The following is a 20372-nucleotide window of genomic DNA, read 5'->3' as shown; positions in this document are numbered from 1 at the left end:
ATTGAGCTGGGAAAGAACCACCTAAGGGCAGGGGATGAGAAAGCCCCCTCCCAAAAGAACTTAGGGCAGGGGGATCAGATGCTAAATTATTTTCTAGCACTCAGACTATGTAATAGAATTCCTCTTCCATTTGAAACCATTAAGCAAAATAGCTGAAAGTAGAGGTTATCGTTGTTCTTAATTGTCAATTTTGCTAGCACTAAAGCTGTGGCATTGAGGAAAAATACAATGTATACTGGAGGAAGTTTAGGAAAGACATGCTATATCTTTAACGATTCAGAATTTTGCACATTTTTTTTTGATGAATAATATGGGATGTAAATTATTTTCTTCTTCTCATTTTGTGCAATGCAGCTTATTACTCGACTTGTATTTGATCGAGGAAGCACTGATGCAGCTGGTAAAGTTGCTGAAATAATGAATGCAGATTTTGTTCACGAAGTGATTTCAGCATGTGTGCCTCCTGTTTATCCCCCACGATCTGGTAGTGGATGGGCATGCATTCCAGTTGTTCCATCTTGCTCAAAAAGTAGTTCTGAGAATAGACTACTCTCACCTTCACCGAAGGAGGCAAAATTAAGATGTACTAGAAGTTCATTGCCAATGACTGGAGTTCCTCTTTATCCTTTACAGCTGGACATTGTAAAACATTTAGTTAAAATATCTCCAGTAAGGGCTATCTTGGCATGCGTTTTTGGGAGTAGTATATTATACAGTGGTAGCAACCCTTTTTCAAGCTCCTCAAATGACGGCTTACACCAGGCACCCGATGCTGACAGGATGTTTTTTGAGTTTTCTCTTGATCAATCTGAGAGGTTATTATTCTTTATGTCATTTTTTTTACAATTTAGTTTTTAAAATTTCTCTTGATCAATCTGAGAGGTTATGGTTCCTTGTGTCATTTATTTCACAATTTAGTTTTCATTCTTTCCCTTTCATGTTTTATATTTTATATTTTTGAACTATAAAGTAGGTTCCCAACTTTAAACCGGTGGATACAATTGCAAACTAACCTTCATCGAGTTTCGGAGTTTGCTATAACGGCCAAACAGGATACTGATGATGGTGATTTCAAGCCTGAGATGAGGGCTTCCATGAAGAGACTTCTTGAGCATGACAGTGATACTGAGTCTGAGTTTGATGAAATTGTTGGTAGCAGTAAAACTTCAGTACCTTTACCAGGTATAAATGTTCAGGATGGTACTATTCAAGATGGCTGGTGCCATTCCTCAAAATCAGATATTCATGAACTTGATGCAACAACTTTCCTATCTTTTGATTGGGAGAATGAAGAACCCTATCACAAGGCTGTTGAGCGGTATTGTTAATCATTCTTCTTCTTCTTGTTAATAGTCGTGAATTTCCTGGCATGAAGATACCCCTGGATATATCCACCAGTTTTTGTGTTCAACATGGTAATAAATTGATGTCTGTACTATGTTGTATATGGTAGAAGTCTTAGTTCTAAATAGGTAGAGTGTGTATGTCTCAGCAAGGGTTTTCCCCCCTTCATTATCACAGGAGAAAAATGTTTAGGCTTTGCCAGAAAGATTGGAAATTTTGTTTTTAACCTTTTATGTTTTTATTATTAAGAAGCAAAGAAAAATATATGAGGTTGCATACTACCAGAGAAAATAATAACCTAAGTGGCTAGGCTACAACTACTTGAAGCCCAGTGAATATCATTAGAAATGGAGGAATTTTTATCATATATTCTAAAAGTGAATCGGCAATGAAAAAATAAACATATGCCATGATAGGCTTCGCCCTCTCTGCTCTCTCCACAAAACACACAAGATGACAGCTACCCCCTCCCTTCTAACTCCCTTGTAGATGCGTACCCTTCCTCTGAGAAGTAAAACTGATTGTGGGACAGTTTGTCTATCAGTGTTCTTCTTCATGTTTCTATAATAGCACCATTTAAAAGGTATTCTTCCTCATGCTACCATAATAGCACCATCTAAAAGGTGCTCTTCATGTTTCTTTTATGCTCAATTCTTCTGCAGACACATTTTCATTTGATCAAAAGCTAATTGCATATCCCACAAGAAATAAAGGAAAAAAAAAAGATAGAAAATCAATATCTATCATCTATGCTCCTAAAAGGAAAAGAAACATGACATGATGCACATTTGGTTTGCCATTTTGTTTGGAATTTTACTTCTAAGCGTTCAGTGTTCAACTCTACCATGCGTTTTCTTCTGAATTCTGAAATCACGACTTGTTTGGTTGGTAGGATGCCTGTCTGCTTATAGCAGTAATTCTTATAATTGATTTAATAATGAAGTGGCAGTTTATTTTTATTTCCTTAAAACAGATTAATTGATGATGGCCAGTTAATGGATGCTCTTGCTATTTCTGATCGTTTTCTACGAAATGGAGCCTCTGATCGGTTGCTTAAACTACTCATTGAACGTGAGGAAGAGAGAGATTCCATTTTTGGACAATCTCAAGATTATGGAAGCCCTGGTGTCTGGAGTAATAGCTGGCAGTATTGTCTGCGGCTGAAGGATAAACAATTAGCAGCTACACTTGCCCTCAAGTATGTGAAGTTATAGAAACTTAGCTCTAGTATTATCATAAACTCTAGCTGATCTTTAGAATTGCAGAGGTTTTTGGGGTTATTGATTCCGATGGTTTGCCTTATGTTAAAGTTCTGATAAATAATTAAATTCGACGTAAAACATCAGCAAAGTTGATTGGTGATTTAAGTTATGAGAGTAGGAAGTCTTGTGTTCGAACTCCTGTAATGTAATTTACTTCTCATTTAATATTGATGACTTGTTGGGCTCTGTGCAAATTTTCAAGTCCATAAGTGAGGGGGAGTGTTAAGGTATCTTTAAAAGGTTAAATTTACTACCAACCTGAGCATAGTTCAACTCAACTAGTTAAAGTTCCTCGACCAAAAGGTCAGAGGTTCAAATTTCCATCTCACATGTTGAATTCAAAAGATTAATTGTAACATTTTAAGGATGAATAAACCACCACTCAACCAAAAAGCTTAAGCTGATGGGTTGGGTAAGTTTAATTCATTTATGAGTATCTCAACATTCCCCCTCACTCGTGGGCTTGGAAAACTACAACAAGACCCAGGAAGTGAAAATCATAACAAATGGAGAGGAAACAACAACGCAGGGATTCGAACACAAGACCTCTCGCTCTGATACTATCTTAAAGATGAATAAACCGATATTCAATCCAAAAGCTTAAGTTAATTGGATTGGGTAAATTTAATTCATTTATGAGTATCTCAACATAATCTATAAGCTTCAATGGAGATTTAACACCTTACACGCTTATTACATTTGCTCACTAGTTAATACGAGAATTATTTCATATCATCGTTCATGATTCTCCTTGTTATCATTTCCCATTGAGATCCTGGACTTTTGACTGCTTTCTGGTATTTGAAATCTATGAAATGTTTTTGGGTCGCCAGCTCTTTGAAGTTTGACCTGACTTTCAAGTCGTTAATTTAAAGAAATATTCTCATGATATTTTGTGCAGCATGTTATTCAGCCCTCATTTTATACGTGCTCAAAATGACGAGGGGTGGGAAATGATTTATTTTTTATTCTCAATTTCCATTCCAGGTATATGCATAGGTGGGAGCTGGACGCTGCTTTGAACGTTCTTACTATGTGCAGTTGCCACCTACCTCAATCTGATCCACTTAGAAATCAGGTACGGCTTCAAGTTTAGTCTCTCTTGACCTTTGTTGCTTGTTACTTGTGGTTTACTCTCCCTAGTAGCCATAACTGAGTCCTTTCTGCTTTTGGATTAATCAAACGGGACATGTAGGTCATGCAAATCAGACAAGCTTTGCAGAAGTATGGCCATATATTAAGTGCTGACGATCACTTTAGCAGCTGGCAAGAGGTCACAAATATTTGTTTTAAGAAATATACAAATTGTGTGTGAAAAGATTCCAAGTCATTTTCTGCTAGGATTTGGTATCTAGTATTTATCACACTTACCATTATGCTGTTTCTTTTTATGGACTTCTCTTGGATATCAGGTAGAAGCTGAGTGTAAGCAGGATCCTGAGGGCTTGGCTCTTAGATTAGCTGGGAAGGGAGCTGTTTTTGCTGCTTTGGAGGTAGCTGAAAGTGCTGGACTATCTATAGATTTACGTCGAGAGCTACAGGGAAGGCAGCTTGTGAAGCTTCTGACCGCTGATCCCCTCAATGGTGGAGGTCCAGCAGAAGCTTCACGCTTTCTTTCTTCACTACGTGACTCTGATGATGCATGGCCTGTGGCTATGGGTGCAATGCAATTATTACCCAATCTTCGCTCAAAGCAGCTTCTGGTAAGAATTATATCCTCGTCTAACACTTAAAGATTGGTTGGATCTATATATTCTCGTACATTTTCCATTTTATCCCTCGAGTGTAATTTTCCTTTTCGTTTTCTCTGAAGGTTCACTTCTTCCTGAAACGTAGAGAAGGAAATCTGTCTGAAGTTGAGGTATCTCGACTCAACTCTTGGGCCTTAGGTCTTCGTGTGTTGGCTGCCTTGCCGCTGCCATGGCAGCAAAGATGTTCTTCGTTACATGAGCATCCTCATTTGATACTGGAGGTTTTGCTGATGAGGAAGCAACTACAATCTGCTTCATTGGTATTATAATTCTGGCTTTTAGAACTCTCTTTTGATGCTTTGCTAACATCCCTGTTTTTGTATGCATATGGTGGAATGCTGAGTTGATGTTATCTCAATTAGCATTCAAAGATATCCCCTTCTTAGTTTCTCTCAGATAAAATCTGATGATCTATTCATGTGCAGATTCTTAAAGAATTTCCTTCCTTGAGAGACAATACTGTCATCATTACTTATGCTGCTAAAGCTATTGTTGTCAATATGAACTCTCCACCTAGAGAACACCGTGTATCCATCTCAGGAATGAGACCGAAACAGAAAACAAAATCAGGAATGTCTGCAAGGTCATCCTTCACTACGAGCTTAAGTAATTTTCAGAAAGAGGCTCGTAGAGCATTTTCTTGGGCTCCTCGAAATTCTGGAGAGAAGGCTGCTCCAAAGGAGCATTACAGAAAAAGAAAGAGTTCTGGACTTGCACCATCAGAAAGAGTTGCTTGGGAGGCAATGACTGGAATTCAAGAGGATCGGGTATCGTCATATTCCATTGATGGGCAAGAAAAACTTCCTTCTGTTTCAATTTCCGAGGAGTGGATGCTAACAGGTAATGCAGAAAAGGATGAAGCTGTTCGTGGATCTCATAGATACGAAAGTGCCCCTGACTTTACTCTTTTCAAGGTACGACAATGAGCTTGATTTTGAAAATTGGATTCATTATAGAAGATAAAAGTTACTGCTCTATCGTTCTTTTTTTTTTTGAACAGGAAACGAACTTTTCATTGATAAATGAAAAGGAACATAAAATGTTCAAGGATACAAACTCCAAAGGAGTGAGAAAGATAAAACATAAAGTTGAAAGAAAATAAATAAAATTACAAAGGAGAGCTAAAAGCATCCCAATTAGAATCAATCATGCTAGGTGAGTAATTGACAAAAAGATTGGAAAGAGCACACCATTGAGAAGCTTTGAATTTGGCAATGTGAAAACATTCCAACGGATGCCTTTTTAACCCTTCGAAGGTCCTTTGATTGCGCTCGAACCATAATTCATAAATAAGGGCTTTAAGACCGTTGACCCAAAATAATGTAGCTTTAGGATTCATGTGTAGACCAAACAGCAACTGAAAAACCAAGTTCGAGACTGACTTGTCCATAACCCAAGGTAGATTGAAGATACCAAAAAAGGCAGACCAACAGGTTGCTGCAAATGGGCAGAAAAAGAAAGTGTGCAGCTGATTTTCGCTTGAGTTTACACAAAAAACACAAGCAGATGGCTGGAGAAACATATATGGTATCTTTTTCTGCATAATTTCAGCTGTATTGACCTTGCCAAACATAAGAATCCATGTAAGGACATTAACCTTCTTGGGGCTACCAGAATTCCAAAGCTTTGAGCAAAAATCTCGTGGTAATGCAGCAAAGGGAGCCTTAGAGTTACATAAGGAGCTGACAGAAAAAGTCCCATTTTTATTCAGATTCCAAGAAAGTTTGTCTTCATCATCATTTAACAAAACCAAATTCAGATTGCCCAATAATTCAATATATTCAGCAAATTCTCCATCTTTTGGCGACCTTCCAACTTCAATCCTCCAAGAGGAGGTGGTTGAATCCCAAGCTTCATGAATCGAAAGGTAGGGGTTCGAGGAAACCCAAAACATAAGTGGAAACTTGTCCTTTAAAAAAGACTCGCCCAGCCACAAGTGATGCCAAAACAAAGTACGTTTGCCATTTTTTACTGATAATGAAGAGAATTTCTGTACCTTTTTCCACTGTTTTTGAATGTTGTTCCAAGGGCTACGACACCCCAAATTCTTCTTTTCCAGAGTGTTCCAATCAAAACAATCTGTTTCATAAATGCTGGCCACAACCCGGCGCCATAGCGCAGAAGTTTCCAAACTAAACCTCCAACCCCATTTCGCAAGAAGAGCATGGTTCTTATTCAATAACATACCAATGCCCAAGCCACCATTTGCACTAGGGCGAGAAGCTAAATCCCATCGAGCCAAATGCTTTAAAGACCCATTTGAACCATCTCCCCAAAAAATTTTCTGATATACTTTTCAAATTGCTTGCTGATATGTCCAGGCATTTGAAAAAGCGATAAGTAATACAAAGGGATGCTACCCAACACCGCTTGGCACAAAGTCAGTCTACCTCCTCTAGATAATTGATATCGCTTCCATCTATCGAGTTTCTTTAGGATCTTGTCCTTAATAGGGAACCAAAAGGCTTCAAGCTTTGGATTTCCACCTAAAGGAAGCCCCAAGTACATAATGGGCAGATGTTCAATTTTACAATTCCACTTTGCAGCAAACAACGCTACTTTTTGGGTATCAATATTAATTCCACATAATGATGATTTATCCCAATTTATTTTTAGGCCAGACAACCATTCAAATGCCTTAATAGTATCGAAAAGAATCTCCAACATATCATCATCATCCTTACAAAACAACAAAGTATCATCTGCAAACTGTAGATGAGAAACATGAACATGATTTCTGCCGACAATAAAACCTTCAAAAATACCCTTTTCATGTAGGCGATCCAACAAACTACTAAGCACATCACTGATTAAGAGAAAAAGGGAAGGAGAGAGAGGGTTTCCTTGCCTTAAACCTCTAGAAGCTGAGATTTTTCCTCTCGGTCGGCCATTGATGAATACTGAAAATTTTGTCCCTCTGATGCAACCATTAATCCAGCTAATCCATTTCTCTCCAAACCCTTTCTTTTGCAGGACAGCACCAAGAAAATCCCAATCCACTCTATCAAAGGCTTTTTCTAAGTCAAGTTTTAACATCCAACCACTCTTCTTCTTGACTTTATAGAAATTTACAAGTTCGTTTGCAATTAACACCTGATCAAGGATCTGTCTTCCTTCAATAAAAGCACTCTGGTTCATAGAAATTGTGCTAGGGATCACCTTCTTGAGGCGCTCGGTGAGAACTTTGGCTATAATTTTATAAGTGGAGGTTGAAAGACTTATTGGTCTAAAGTCCTTTACCTTTTCCACTGAATCTTTCTTAGGAATAAGGCAAATGAAATTATCTTTAACACAAGCATTCAATTGGCCATTTCGAAAGAACTCAGCAAAAAGTCGCATAAAATCTTCTTTCCAATGCTGCCAAAATTTGATGAAGAATTCAATGGTAAATCCGTCTGGCCCTGGCGCCTTATTTCTTCCCAAATTTTTTAGAGCAGACCAAACCTCAGCTTCCTCAAAATTCCTTTGTAACAAGCTACTGTCTTGACAAGAGATAGGCCTCCAAGAGATGTCTCTTGGAGTAAAATGTGAAATTCCTTCACTACAGTACAAGGCGTCGAAAAAGCTGGAGATTTCCTTCTCAATTTCTACCAAAATACACCATTTCCATCCTTAATCTTAGAAATCCGGGCCTTCCTTTTGCGGGCAGCTAAGAATCTATGAAAAAAATTACTATTTTCATCCCTTGCCTTCAGCCAATGTACCTTACTTTTTTGTATCAAGTTTTGCTCCTCCCTTACATAGAAATTAAGTAAGTCTGTCTTCAAAGAACCTCTTCGTTCGATTTCATCCAAGGAGAGACCAAAATTCTCATCCTTAATATCCAATAAGGATATTTCAGCTACTATTTTACCCTCCGCTTCCTTTCGCTGCTTTTCATTCTGAGCACGCCAAATTTTAAGTGAAGATTTTACGTTACGAAGCTTTGAAGATATTACAAACCCTGCCCAGCCGTAAGATACATCTTCTGAGAGCTTGGATTCAATTATTCGAACACAATTCTTATCTTCTAGCCAGGAATTAAAGAACCTGAAGGGAGAGGGGCCCCAATGAAAATCCCCAGCATCAAGAACAATAGGAAAATGGTCAGACGTTATTCGTTCCACTCTATTTACACTAGAGTTGCTGAAGAGAGTGTCCCAATCTTGCGAAACAAAGAACCTGTCCAGTAATGAATGAGTACTATTGTTGCCCATTTTCGACCAAGTGTACTTGCCATTAGAAAGTGGAATTTCCATCAATTCTAATTCTTCAATTATACTATTAAATCTCTTCATTCCTTTTGTTATTCTACCTCCTGAAGACCTGTCTGATACCCACCTTGTGATGTTAAAATCTCCCCCCATACACCAGTATTTGTCTCTAAAGTCGGATATATTTCGTAATTCTGACCACATATGCTTCCGACTTTTGTAATCAGTTGGACCATAGATGTTAGTTATAACAATTTCCTTTAAATTAAAGAATGAGATGGAGATTGACACTGAATGGTTGCCCTCTAATACTTCCCGAATCTGAATTTTAGTCTCATCCCAGAGGGTAAGAATCCCCCCCGATCGACCTTCTGAACCTTCTGCTTCAATGCTGGCCCACGCTACATCTTTAGAGCTCCATAACGATTTAATTGTCTCTTTGTCAATCTGCTGTAACTTTGTCTCTTGAAGCATTACAACATCTGGATTGAGTTTCAATATCATCTTCTTAACTTTCAGCCTTTTTTTATAAACACGAAGGCCTCGGACATTCCAGGAAAGTATCTTCATCAATCTTTCCTAACAGGTGAGAGAGTAATTCCAACCGAGTCAAAGAAGGAAGGAATCTGAATTTCACCCTCAATATTCGGAGGGTCCCCACAAAAAACTGACTTGTCTTGTGTAGCTGGAGAAAATAGGGGAGGGTCGAAAAGATTAGTCAACTCACCATTCAAGGAAAATTCAGCAAGATCCGTTGCACATTCTGCGTGAATATCCAAAAAAGGTGGAGAATCCTGACTACTGATGCTAATGTTTAGACCTTCCTCATCATCCGAGAATAAATATTCGGTCATATTTAATTCAGATGGCTGCTTTTTGGTTGAATAAATGCAGCCGAATTTTAGGTATGGAAAATTACTAATTTTCTCTTTCTTGTCCAGATCCTGCTCACTTCCCATATTAAAAGAATTCCGCAAACTCCGTTGTATAATACAAGGGTTTGGATCATCTTTAGGGTTTGAATTAGTTGGCGGTAGTTCAGAAAGTTCCTCTTCTTCATTGGTCCCCTTATTTAACATCGAGATAGTCTCCTGATTTGAATAAATAAGATCGAGATCCTTGGTCAATCTAGATTTTGATTTTTTCCTTGAATAGGAAAAGGGCAATGGTGGGATACGATTATGTGATGATTTGTCACAGAGTGCTATCGGCGGGATTACTGAATTTAAAATAAGAGTTTCCTTGGCTCTTTTCTCTAAATCTCCATCTGTTTTGTTTTTAAAAGAGGAATTTAGATCTGCTGAAATCGTAATTTCATTGGCCAACATATCAGTCTTTTCTCTTTCTTCGTTAAAGTTCATTACTCTCTCTTCAATAAAGGTTGCATCCTCGAGGATATCATTCGTCGTAATTGAAGGTCTTTCCAAATTCTCAATATTTTCCAACTGAATGTCAGGATTCTCTATAGGCCGTTTCGAATTCTCTACCTCCTGATTTGGAAAATCCAGCACTGCATCCATAATAATATTATCAATCTCCATAAATATCGCCGAATTTTCGTCTGCACAAATCAAATCCCTTACCTCGGAATTGCAAATAGTCGCCGCCAATCCAACTTCTGTTTCCATAATTGGGTTAGTCTTACTGCTCTATCGTTCAGTTGATGACATATTTGTTTTTCATACTTGTACAACTCGAAGATGATTTTTGTGAGATTTGATTGTATTGGAAGAGTGGTTAAGGTGCACTTTTTACTATATTATACACTTTGGATAGGAAACTGATAGGCCTCTCATCAGTAATGTAAAAGGACAGGGGTAAGGGGATGTGGGACCAATGAATGAATTAGTTAGGAGGGTGGGTCCCACCAAATGTAACTATGTACAGAGATGTAAGCGTGATCAAATTATGGGAAGGGGGCAGTTTATATGGTGGGTTGGTTAATGGAGAGTGTTATGCTAGTTTGATAGAGAGTGGAACTAGGTTTGGATAGATGGGAAGCTCTACAATACTTCCCTTGGCTGTACTTGTTAATAAATAATACCTGAGTTCTTAGAAACAAAAATGTAATTGAATTTCTTTTATATATCTTTTTATGGTTTTAATGCTCCTTGTTGAACTTGTTCTTATTTTATTCTTTTTTTTCTTTCCTTTTCCATTTCACTTCCTCTGAGCTTGTTCATTGAGCACTTTCGTTTCGTAGTATCAATGAAAACTTTTTTCTTGTTAAAAAAAAAAAAGTTCTAATTGGAAATAAATAGATCATGAATAAAGATCTCTATGTTTCCTATAAAAATAATAAAAGGTAATTACAAAAAATTAAGAGGACAATGCATCTCGAGAACAATAATAGACTACGGAAAGGAAATCTGCATTGGATCCAAACGGGCAAAAGGAATGTCCAAATCTATTCTTGGATGAACAATACGTAAAATATTTGATTTGAACCCAAGATGCTTCAGTATCTTTAGTTTCATTTTCAACAATTGTATTACTTATTTCTTGCCAAATGAGCCAACAAACTGCAGAAACCTAATAATATGCTTTGACTGAAAATAAGCCAATTGGTAGACGTTTCTTAAATAGCTATTAGAAAGTTGATATTTACATTCTTCAGTGAATTCATACATGGTTGTGGGGTTATTGGTCTCTTTTCTTGGGTATTTTTAGTGTTACTTGTTTTACTAAGTATGTAGCTTTGGTGTCAGACATTGAAACTTGCCTGCATGCATACGTCTGCAAATCTCACTATATTTTTGCTCTTTTATTTATAGGCGCTGCTTTCTCTCTGTTCTGATGAGTTGACATCTGCCAGAAGTGCCATGGACTTATGTATCAACCAGATGAAGAATGTGTTGAGCTCTCAGCAGTTGCCCGAGAATGCATCAATGGAAGTAATTGGTCAAGCATATCATGCTACAGAGACAATTGTGCAGGTACATGTTTGTTATGTTCTTGCTATCATCTGGTGGTACTGTGGTTTTCTGAACATATTGTTGTTTTTGATTGAAAACACCAAACTAATTCTAATTTTTGGATCTTTTCTTGCATAAATATTACATTATAACTCAATGGGTTGATTGATTAAAAGTAACATTTTTCTGTGTTCAGGGGCTACTCTATGCTAAATCCTTGTTGAGAAAGCTTCTTGGTTTTACTGACTTATCAAGTAATTCTGAGAAAAGTAGGGATATTGATGATATGTCTTCAGATGCTGGCAGCTCTAGTGTGGGTAGTCAGTCAACAGACGAGATTTCTGATGCTCATTCTCAGGCTGACTCCTGGCTAGTTCGTGCTCAGTTACTTCAGAGTCTCTTGGGGTCAGGAATTGCTGCATCTCTTGACGATATTGCTGATGTGGAGTCATCTGCTCGTCTCCGTGATAGGTTGATCCTGGATGAGAGATATAGTATGGCTGTATACACATGCAAAAAGTGCAGGGTAATATAGATTTATTATTGTCACGGCCATCACCTTTTGCAATGATGTGAAATATATATATTTTTTGTTTATCTCTCAGATTGATGTTTTCCCTGTTTGGAACGCGTGGGGCCATGCTTTGATTCGGATGGAGCACTATGTGCAAGCACGTGTGAAATTCAAGTATTTACTTTATCTTTAAAAAGGAGCTACTGTTATGTGAAGGAATCTCAAAAGTTTTTGAGTTATTTAATACGTCTTTGTTTTCATCTGGTTCACAGAAAGTTTTGAAGTAACCTTATTCTTTATTGCCATCAATGCTTCTCAGGCAAGCTTTTCAGTTATACAAGGGTGATCCCATGTCTTTTGTACAAGAGATTACCAATACTATTGAAGGAGGTCCACCTGTAGATGTTGCTACTGTTAGATCTATGTAAGATGATATTTGACCCAAATCTTCTGTTTCTTCTACTTTTTTTTTTTCCTTCCATCGCCCTTTTGCTAGAGTTTCAAGTTCAATGAAATAGAAACTCAAATATGAAAATAACAAGCTAATAATAATATTAAAGAAAAAATGAATGAAAATATATGTTCTCTTAACTAACAAAGATAAATTTTATATAATATTGGATATTAAGTTATTGTAATTATATTCATAAAAAATATAAATAGGATGCTATTCTGCTGCATTAAGGGGTTGTATGGAAAACTGCTTAGAAAACCTTTTTTTTTTTAATTTTGAAAATTGTGGTTAAATGGTTCGTAAAAGTTAATGTTATTAAGTATTTTGAAATCAGTATCAACGAATTTGTAATTATAATTTTGGAAAGAATGCGGAAAATTCTTGTAGCTGAATTTGGTTTCCTTGAATGCAAAAAATGGCAGGCTAGTTGATGAGATATCATTAAGACTGTTGACAAAATATTTATTAAATACAATATAACTTATAAGATTTTAGATGTATTGCTGTTCAATCTGATGAAATTGATATCTTTTGGTAAAACCTTTGTTCGATCAATAAAAAGAAAAACCAATAAGCCTTTCAATTTGTATTTCCATTTTTCCTCTTTTGCCAGTATGTGTATTATATTGGGAGCTACTTCTTGCTGTTCTTTTCAGTTTGGTTGTCAATAGTATTTCATTGCATCTATTTTTACTATCTTCAGTTTCACTTCTTCCCCAGCCTCTCTAGTGCTAGAAGTTATTCGTTTTGTCACGTGAATATACTATTGTAAAAAATGCTATTCTAAATGTTATTTCAATTGAAGCTGTATTGTTTTCATGACTAAGTTGCTTAGATGTAGTAGGCATATATTTAAACTCTTTTCTTGAGCATAAATATCTGAAATGTGTAATCGAAATAAACGATACAAGTTAAATTGCAGGTACGAGCATTTGGCTAAAAGTGCACCAACAATATTAGATGATTCACTCTCGGCAGATTCTTATCTCAATGTTCTACATATGCCATCAACTTTTCCCCGGTCAGAAAGTTCCCGATGGTCTCTAGAGCCTGGAAATGATAATTCACCTTATGGTGTAGATTTTGATGATGGACCTCGTAGTAATTTGGACAGCATTCGGTATATGGAATGTGTGAATTACATGCAAGACGTAAGCCAAATCTTGCATATATGCTTTAAGTCGTCCATAATACTTGGCACTAGGATTGCTGTGACATTACATTCGGACATCTTTTTCCACAATTGCATGCACAATATTTCTGAAAGCTCCAAGTTTCATTCCTTCATTTCTCATTAAATGATTCTTTCTGCACATTTTTGAAAAATAATTTGTACCTTTATTGTGGTAGATCATTTTAAGACGGGTCATTAATTCTTGCTTTCGGTCTTTGCAGTACGCACGCCAACTGTTGCTTGGCTTTATGTTTAAGCATGGACATTACAGAGATGCTTGCATGCTGTTTTTCCCTCCAGATGCTCTTCCTGCGCCTCCTCAACCCTCAAGTGTAGGAACTGTCACCTCAGCATCTTCACCCCAAAGGCCCGATCCCTTAGCAACTGATTATGGGACCATTGATGACCTGTGTGACCTTTGTATTGGTTATGGTGCTATGTCTATTCTTGAGGAGGTGATTTCAGCAAAATTGTCATCTACTAAACTGCATGATGGAGCAGCAAACCAGTATATGGCAATTGCACTTGGTCGTATTCGCAACTTTTGTGAAACACACAAGCATTTTAATTACTTATACATATTTCAGGTACTTTTTTTTTTCTCTTTTGAGGTCTATTTAATTTCGAGGGACTGTCGACGCGGCATTGCCAAGATATTTTAGTTCATTTACTTGGTGCCTCCCTATCTGTTGAATAAAAATGGGTAGTTAATCTGCTTACCTTGCTGAACTGTCTAGAACTTAAGTAAACTAACGGTGAACCAAAAAGAATAATGAAAATACTATCTTGATAAGTTTTGATCGAGTGAAAATGAAATCTTGGCGTAATATCATCTTAACTGTGCTACTGTGGTTCCGTGAACCACCTAAAAAGTTCCCATATCTGTAAAATCTTGACTTCTTTCTGTATTGTCGTGACTGAAAAATGGATATATAAGCTTTTTATGTTGCTACTTTCCATGACGGCATGACCTATGTTCTTTCCAAAAATATCTGGTAGGCTCTTAATTTAATTAAGTCTTTTTCTTCCGGAAGAATTGTAGAGGAATTAAAAGGATAAAATAGCATTAATGAAGGGTGAATGATGAAGAATCTTTTTTTTTTTCCAATAATTTTTTGGTCTCGAATTAGATAGAAAATTGTCCTTTCATTCAATTGTTCCATATTACTTATTAATAATATTAAATTTCTCCGTACCTAATACTATTAGTTCAAGCTTTTAGATATAGATCTTGATTTCAAATCTTTGTATATTATTTACTTCCCATTGTATATAAATGTTCATAACTTGCTGTTTCTTTCCTTCCAACTACGTGGTAGAATGGCCCATAATATCACAATGAAACAAAATACTATTCTCTTATTTCCTTGTAATGTTCCCGGGTTTCCAGTTCAGGCGTAACTTCTTTTAATTGTACTGATTTGTTCCCCCTATGTTACAGGTATTAAGACAGGACCATGTTGCTGCTGGGCTTTGCTGTATCCAGTTGTTTATGAATTCTTGTTCACGAGAGGAAGCAGTCAAGCATTTGGAAAATGCTAAGGCATGAGATTTATAATCACTCCTGTACTCCGCTGCTTCAACTTTATTTTAATGTTGGATTTTTTTCTTTGGTGTGGAGTGGTTTGAACTTCTTGATTGTGTTTGTGTCCTTTTATGTTTAGCAACTTTAGAATCATCGCAAGAACCCAAAATGGAAAAACGAATGTCTTATTTGATTTTATTTTTAAAAATTATAGCATTCGAAGTGTGTAAGCCCCAAGAAAGTTAAAGATCACAGTACATAAAATGGGAAATATTTATGCTAGTTTGGTGGTAGTGAATATATGGTCGCCCGTATGTTGATTTTGATTTAATTCTTCTGAAACTAAAGCATGCTTAAGAATGCAAAACTAATTTTGGTTTTATTATTCAATTTGCATTTTAATTACAGATTCATTTTGATGAGGCTCTATCAGTTCGACATAAAGGTGGAGATTCTACCAAACCTGGGGCCAAGGGCATTAGAGGGAAAAGTGCCTCTGAGAAACTTTCTGAAGAAGGACTTATCAGATTTTCTGCCAGGATTTCAATCCAAGTAATGCCATCCAGAGTGGATATTATTGCTTTTCTTCAATCATATAATGCTAAAACATAATTTAACGACTGACATAATCTACAGTGTCGAAGTGTGGCATTAAGACCAGTGAATTGCTAAAGTCCCAAAGAACATATATACTCTGTTTGGTCAGTGGTTAACAACTAACATAAAATTTTATGCATAGAAAGACTGACTCTGTACTTCTCACTCGATAATTGCAGTTGAGGTGGGAAAGTTCGGAATATTTCACATCAATATACTCTCACCATTGCGTCATGAAAAAAACTTACTGGATTCATTTGGTTGTTATTAAAGGGGAGATTTCTTATCTAGTATAAACGTAGATACATATAGATATTTGTTCATTTCAATGCAAGTGGACTTTTTTTAACTGTACAGCATAGCACGCTTTTAATAAATCATTGGTGGTGGTGGTGTATTTTGTAAAAGAAATTCTTAAAATCTTCTTGTGGATTTTTTTTTATTCTTAGGTGGAAGTTGTGAAGACATTCAATGATTCAGATGGACCACAATGGAAACACTCACTTTTCGGAAATCCAAATGATCCCGAAACATTCAGGTTTTTCTTTTCTTTCTTTCTTTTCTTTTATTTTTTTTTTTATTTTTTGGTAAAGAAACATTCAGGTTTTATTGCCTTCATCAACGATTATTTTATTTTCAACATAGAAAAATGCAGTAAGCTGGTAACCACTTGATTTACTAGTGGAGATAATGTCTTAACTATATCCTGAAGTTATTGAAATTTTAAGATGAATAAGAGTCAAATTTTCAATAAGAGTACCTTATGCGAGTCCCTGTTAATGGATTTTCGATATGGACTAGGAAAAATATGATGTTCTAGACTACTTTTTTCATGATTAGTTATGAACAAGGTCTTGCCGTTTAACTCATGATCGTTTCAAGTACATCTGGAATATGTTATTTCCAAACTGAGAACAGTTCTCTAAAAAAAATTAATAAAGAAAAGTAAAACCTAATTACAGAGAGTGGACCATGATATTTAGAGAGATTAAGATAAAAGTACCCTGCCTAAAAGACTTCTATCTTTTTGATAATTGATTTAATAAACATTTTTAAGGGGTAGATGAGATCCGTTGAGTTATCTTTTACATGTCATAAAACCTTAATGATATTAATGAGGGAGTTAAAAGGTTCTTCATTTGTCTCGATCTTATACATGCAAGTCCTTCCAACATTTAATGCCTTCCAAGTAGGATGCCATCAGTTACCTATAATAGATTTTTTGGCCTATGGCTAAGTTGATGATTGACACACCTGGCGAGCTATAAAGAAGAGATTTGTAACCATGAGCCTGAAGCCCCAATGGTGCATCCATTTTATAGAGACCTCTGAGGACAACTCCTCCATGTTCATCCTTTTTTCCCCTTGAGATCTGTTATGACGACTTGAGCAGTGAAGAGTTGTTGGAGGGGATGATGGGACATCACCATTTTGTAGGATGAGGAGGATGTTTGGGCAGATTGGAACACTGGTTTTCTTTGGGTGTTTAGTTTTAGCAAAATAGGAGATGTGACCTTAATCAGACCACGTCCAAGTTCTCTTCATTTTTCTTTTCCTTTTAATTGTAAAAAGCTTGGGGCGGGGGTTGTTTTCTTTCACGCTGTTTCCAGCACGCTTTTTACTATCTCATTTTACTGGAGTAAAGTCCTGTTTTCCAAGAATTAAAAGGACAGTAAGCTTTTAAATATTTTTGTGGAGGTATATAGCTCCCAAGAAGCTAATGAAGAAATTCAATTGTTACGATGCTTTGCAGGAGAAGATGTAAGATTGCCGAGACCCTTGTGGAAAAAAACTTTGACTTGGCCTTCCAGATTATATATCAATTTGGTCTGCCAGGTAGCAATTACATTGTCTGGGCTGGGAAATTTTTCTTTTCTAAATCAAGAAATTGTTGCTGTAATTGATCCTTACACACTGTCTTCTTGTCACCTCCAGCTGTCGATATATATGCTGGTGTTGCTGCATCCCTTGCTGAGAGAAAGAAAGGCGGTCAATTGACGGAGTTTTTCAGAAATATTAAAGGCACCATTGAGGATGGCGATTGGGACCAGGTAAGGCAACTGTACTTTTGTTCTATTGTATAACTTATAGGAGAATCTGCAAGATGTTGCATCTCTATATTTTTCACTACGTTATATGCATGCATGTTTTCACCATCCTTGTTTTCGGAACAATAGGTCTTGGGAGCTGCGATAAATGTATATGCTAACAAACACAAGGAGCGGCCAGACCGTCTCATAGATATGCTGACAAGCAGTCACAGGTAATAGTTTCGTACTTCAGTCTGTTCCGTGTCCTAACTGTCTAAACCACATTTCGGGTTTATGTTAGTTGGGCTGCACGATTTCACCCCCAAAGGTTCAGATATTACTCGCACTCTGAGATATATGTACATCTAGTCCCACTGAGACATCCTCACCTGATTTTTTTATTTTTTATTTAATTATCATAAAAGACACAGAGGGACCTTTAAATGATGACAAAATGGTTACAACTGAGAGAAACAGGGAACTAGGACATCTCCTTAACCCAGAAACCCTATCCTATTCAAAACAGGGGTTTATAAGAAATACCCCACTCTAAATTAATTTTTAAAAATGGTCAAGAAGTTACAGGGTACTGTGCCCTCTATATGAAGGCAGTAAGTTGTATCTTATCGAAAAGAATGCGTTTAGTGGCCATGTGTAAGTAAGCGATAAACAGGAGTTTCTTAGGATGTAGCTTGAAAAAAGGGTCAGCAGCAAGAAGATTTTGAGAGCAACTATCAGAATCTTAAGAGGTTCTCTCATATGATGGCGTAGAGTTTCTTAGGATGTAGCTTGAAAAAAGGGTCAGCAGGAAGAAGATTCAGAGAGCAACTATCAGAATCTTAAGAGGTTCTCTCATACGAGAGCGGGATTTAGACGTCAGATTATTAAGCTTGTAGAGCGATCACTCAGCTATCTTTTATTACCACACATTGTTGCATTAACTTGCTGCCTGTATAAAGGGCAGAGGAATCATTTTAATAAAATATTCAGTCTATTACTTCGTGAAATCTTCTGCACGCATGTTCTTCATCAATTCTGGTGGAGTTGATGATAATCCGTCGATTTTTGCAAGAAGGATGTTTAGTAATTTGCACTGAAGTAAAAGTGAGGTGAGATGTCCAGGAATTGGGGGATTTGGGGAGAATAATAATTCTCAGAAAGTATATAGTATGATTTTTGCAACAACGATTGATGATATAGACCATAGTAGAAGTATGTATGTTATGTTTCTCATCTAGCATTATTTTGATTCAAATTCTTATAGTACTCATCTTGTACATACAGAAAAGTCTTGGCTTGTGTGGTCTGCGGTCGTCTGAAAAGTGCTTTCCAAATTGCTTCTCGAAGTGGAAGTGTTGCTGATGTCGAGTATGTAGCTCACCAGGTGAGGCATCTTTAGCACATCTATTATAGAATTCTAATTTGAATTGAGTTTGATTACCAAACCTTTGGCAAGACTAGAAATCCGATAGGTATTGAGTCCACGTTATCGGTTAACAGAAGGAAAAAAATGAGCTACAAGCTCATTTACAACTTGCGAGGCCAATATTTTGCTTACCCCTTCATATACTTTAGCGAATCGGTTATTCAAATGAGCATAATATATCAATTGTGAAGAATGCTTAATTGACAGAAAAAAGGAGGCTGAGGTCTGAAGACTCATTAAAGTATCCCAAACTAATTTTTTGTTAAGATACTAATGTCGATCGGTCCATTTCTCTTTCAGGCATTGCACGCAAATGCGCTCCCCGTGCTCGATATGTGTAAGCAATGGTTGGCTCAATACATGTAAATTAGTTCGAACAAACGGATTTCATCTTTCGTTCTTCAACCAATATACAGTCTCCGGTCACTTCACTGCAACCGTTAGTTTGTGGCGTTCTAGTAAGGTGGAGCTTGATTTTACTTGGGATTACGGCTTCAATCGGGGATACCATTTAAATTTTCCGAGACGTAGCAATGATTCCGGGATGGTTGTGTAATCATAATTATTGGAACCTTTTCATTCTGGTAGTCTGATTCATGGTGAGGGCAAGGCTGTTTCAGTTTCACCCATGGAGGACGTATGGAGAGGATATATATAACATCAGAATGATGAACCTGAATCAAAATTAAGATTTTGCAAATATATATAAATAGAAATAATGTAGCATTTTGCAGGTAATGTGATAATATATTGGGAATTGTGTTTTCAGGATGTAAAAAAATAAGATATATATATAATGCTGAATGTGGCTCTCCACTTTGTGAATGTTTTGAAAAATCAATTCCATTTTGTTTGTCACCTTCAAAGATTCTCTCTCATAAGTCATGATATCTATATCTTATTCTTCTTATTATTATTTCATTTTCATAGACATTTATTTCTTATTATTAATTTCGACTCCAACCGACCATCTGATTTGGGGTTGGGTGGAATTAAATTTCTTTCTTTCATTATATATTTTTAATAACTCCAACTCCAAAGTCAGCTTTTGATTGGTTGATGTGTCATCGGGATTGGAAGCCTCAAATAATGTTATAAAATTAAGGATTGAGCATTCTTTTATTCGGAACCCTTGGCAATGTGATTCTCATGATGTTAAAAATTTTGTTGTAATTGAAAATTTGAAG

The 20372-nt window shown here is 36.6% G+C and overlaps 1 protein-coding gene across 3 annotated transcripts in view; it reads left to right on the top strand.

Moving 5' to 3' along the window:
* LOC111005628 (zinc finger FYVE domain protein) overlaps positions 1 to 20022 on the top strand; it is a 31898-nt gene extending 11876 nt beyond the window's left edge. The window contains exons 15-36 of one of the 3 annotated variants that reach the window (XM_022277211.2): positions 355 to 815; positions 974 to 1318; positions 2318 to 2542; positions 3594 to 3684; positions 3802 to 3879; positions 4019 to 4309; positions 4420 to 4617; positions 4783 to 5271; positions 11325 to 11486; positions 11662 to 11991; positions 12071 to 12153; positions 12299 to 12403; positions 13356 to 13584; positions 13829 to 14194; positions 15049 to 15150; positions 15541 to 15684; positions 16179 to 16267; positions 17483 to 17565; positions 17665 to 17780; positions 17907 to 17992; positions 19044 to 19143; positions 19486 to 20022. In XM_022277211.2, coding sequence (XP_022132903.2) covers positions 355 to 815; positions 974 to 1318; positions 2318 to 2542; positions 3594 to 3684; positions 3802 to 3879; positions 4019 to 4309; positions 4420 to 4617; positions 4783 to 5271; positions 11325 to 11486; positions 11662 to 11991; positions 12071 to 12153; positions 12299 to 12403; positions 13356 to 13584; positions 13829 to 14194; positions 15049 to 15150; positions 15541 to 15684; positions 16179 to 16267; positions 17483 to 17565; positions 17665 to 17780; positions 17907 to 17992; positions 19044 to 19143; positions 19486 to 19551 — 4239 coding nt within the window. In that variant the 3' untranslated portion in view covers positions 19552 to 20022. The other 2 variants (XM_088119689.1, XM_088119690.1) reach the window with 2 other exon arrangements.
* Positions 20023 to 20372: the final 350 nt, after the last annotated feature.

This window comes from Momordica charantia, assembly GCF_013281855.1.
Source record: "Momordica charantia cultivar OHB3-1 chromosome 11 unlocalized genomic scaffold, Mcharantia_2.0 BLBB01000011.1, whole genome shotgun sequence".
Lineage (NCBI taxonomy): Eukaryota > Viridiplantae > Streptophyta > Magnoliopsida > Cucurbitales > Cucurbitaceae > Momordica > Momordica charantia.
Note: the sequence above shows the minus strand (reverse complement) of the source record. Positions and strands in the feature narration are given on the sequence as shown.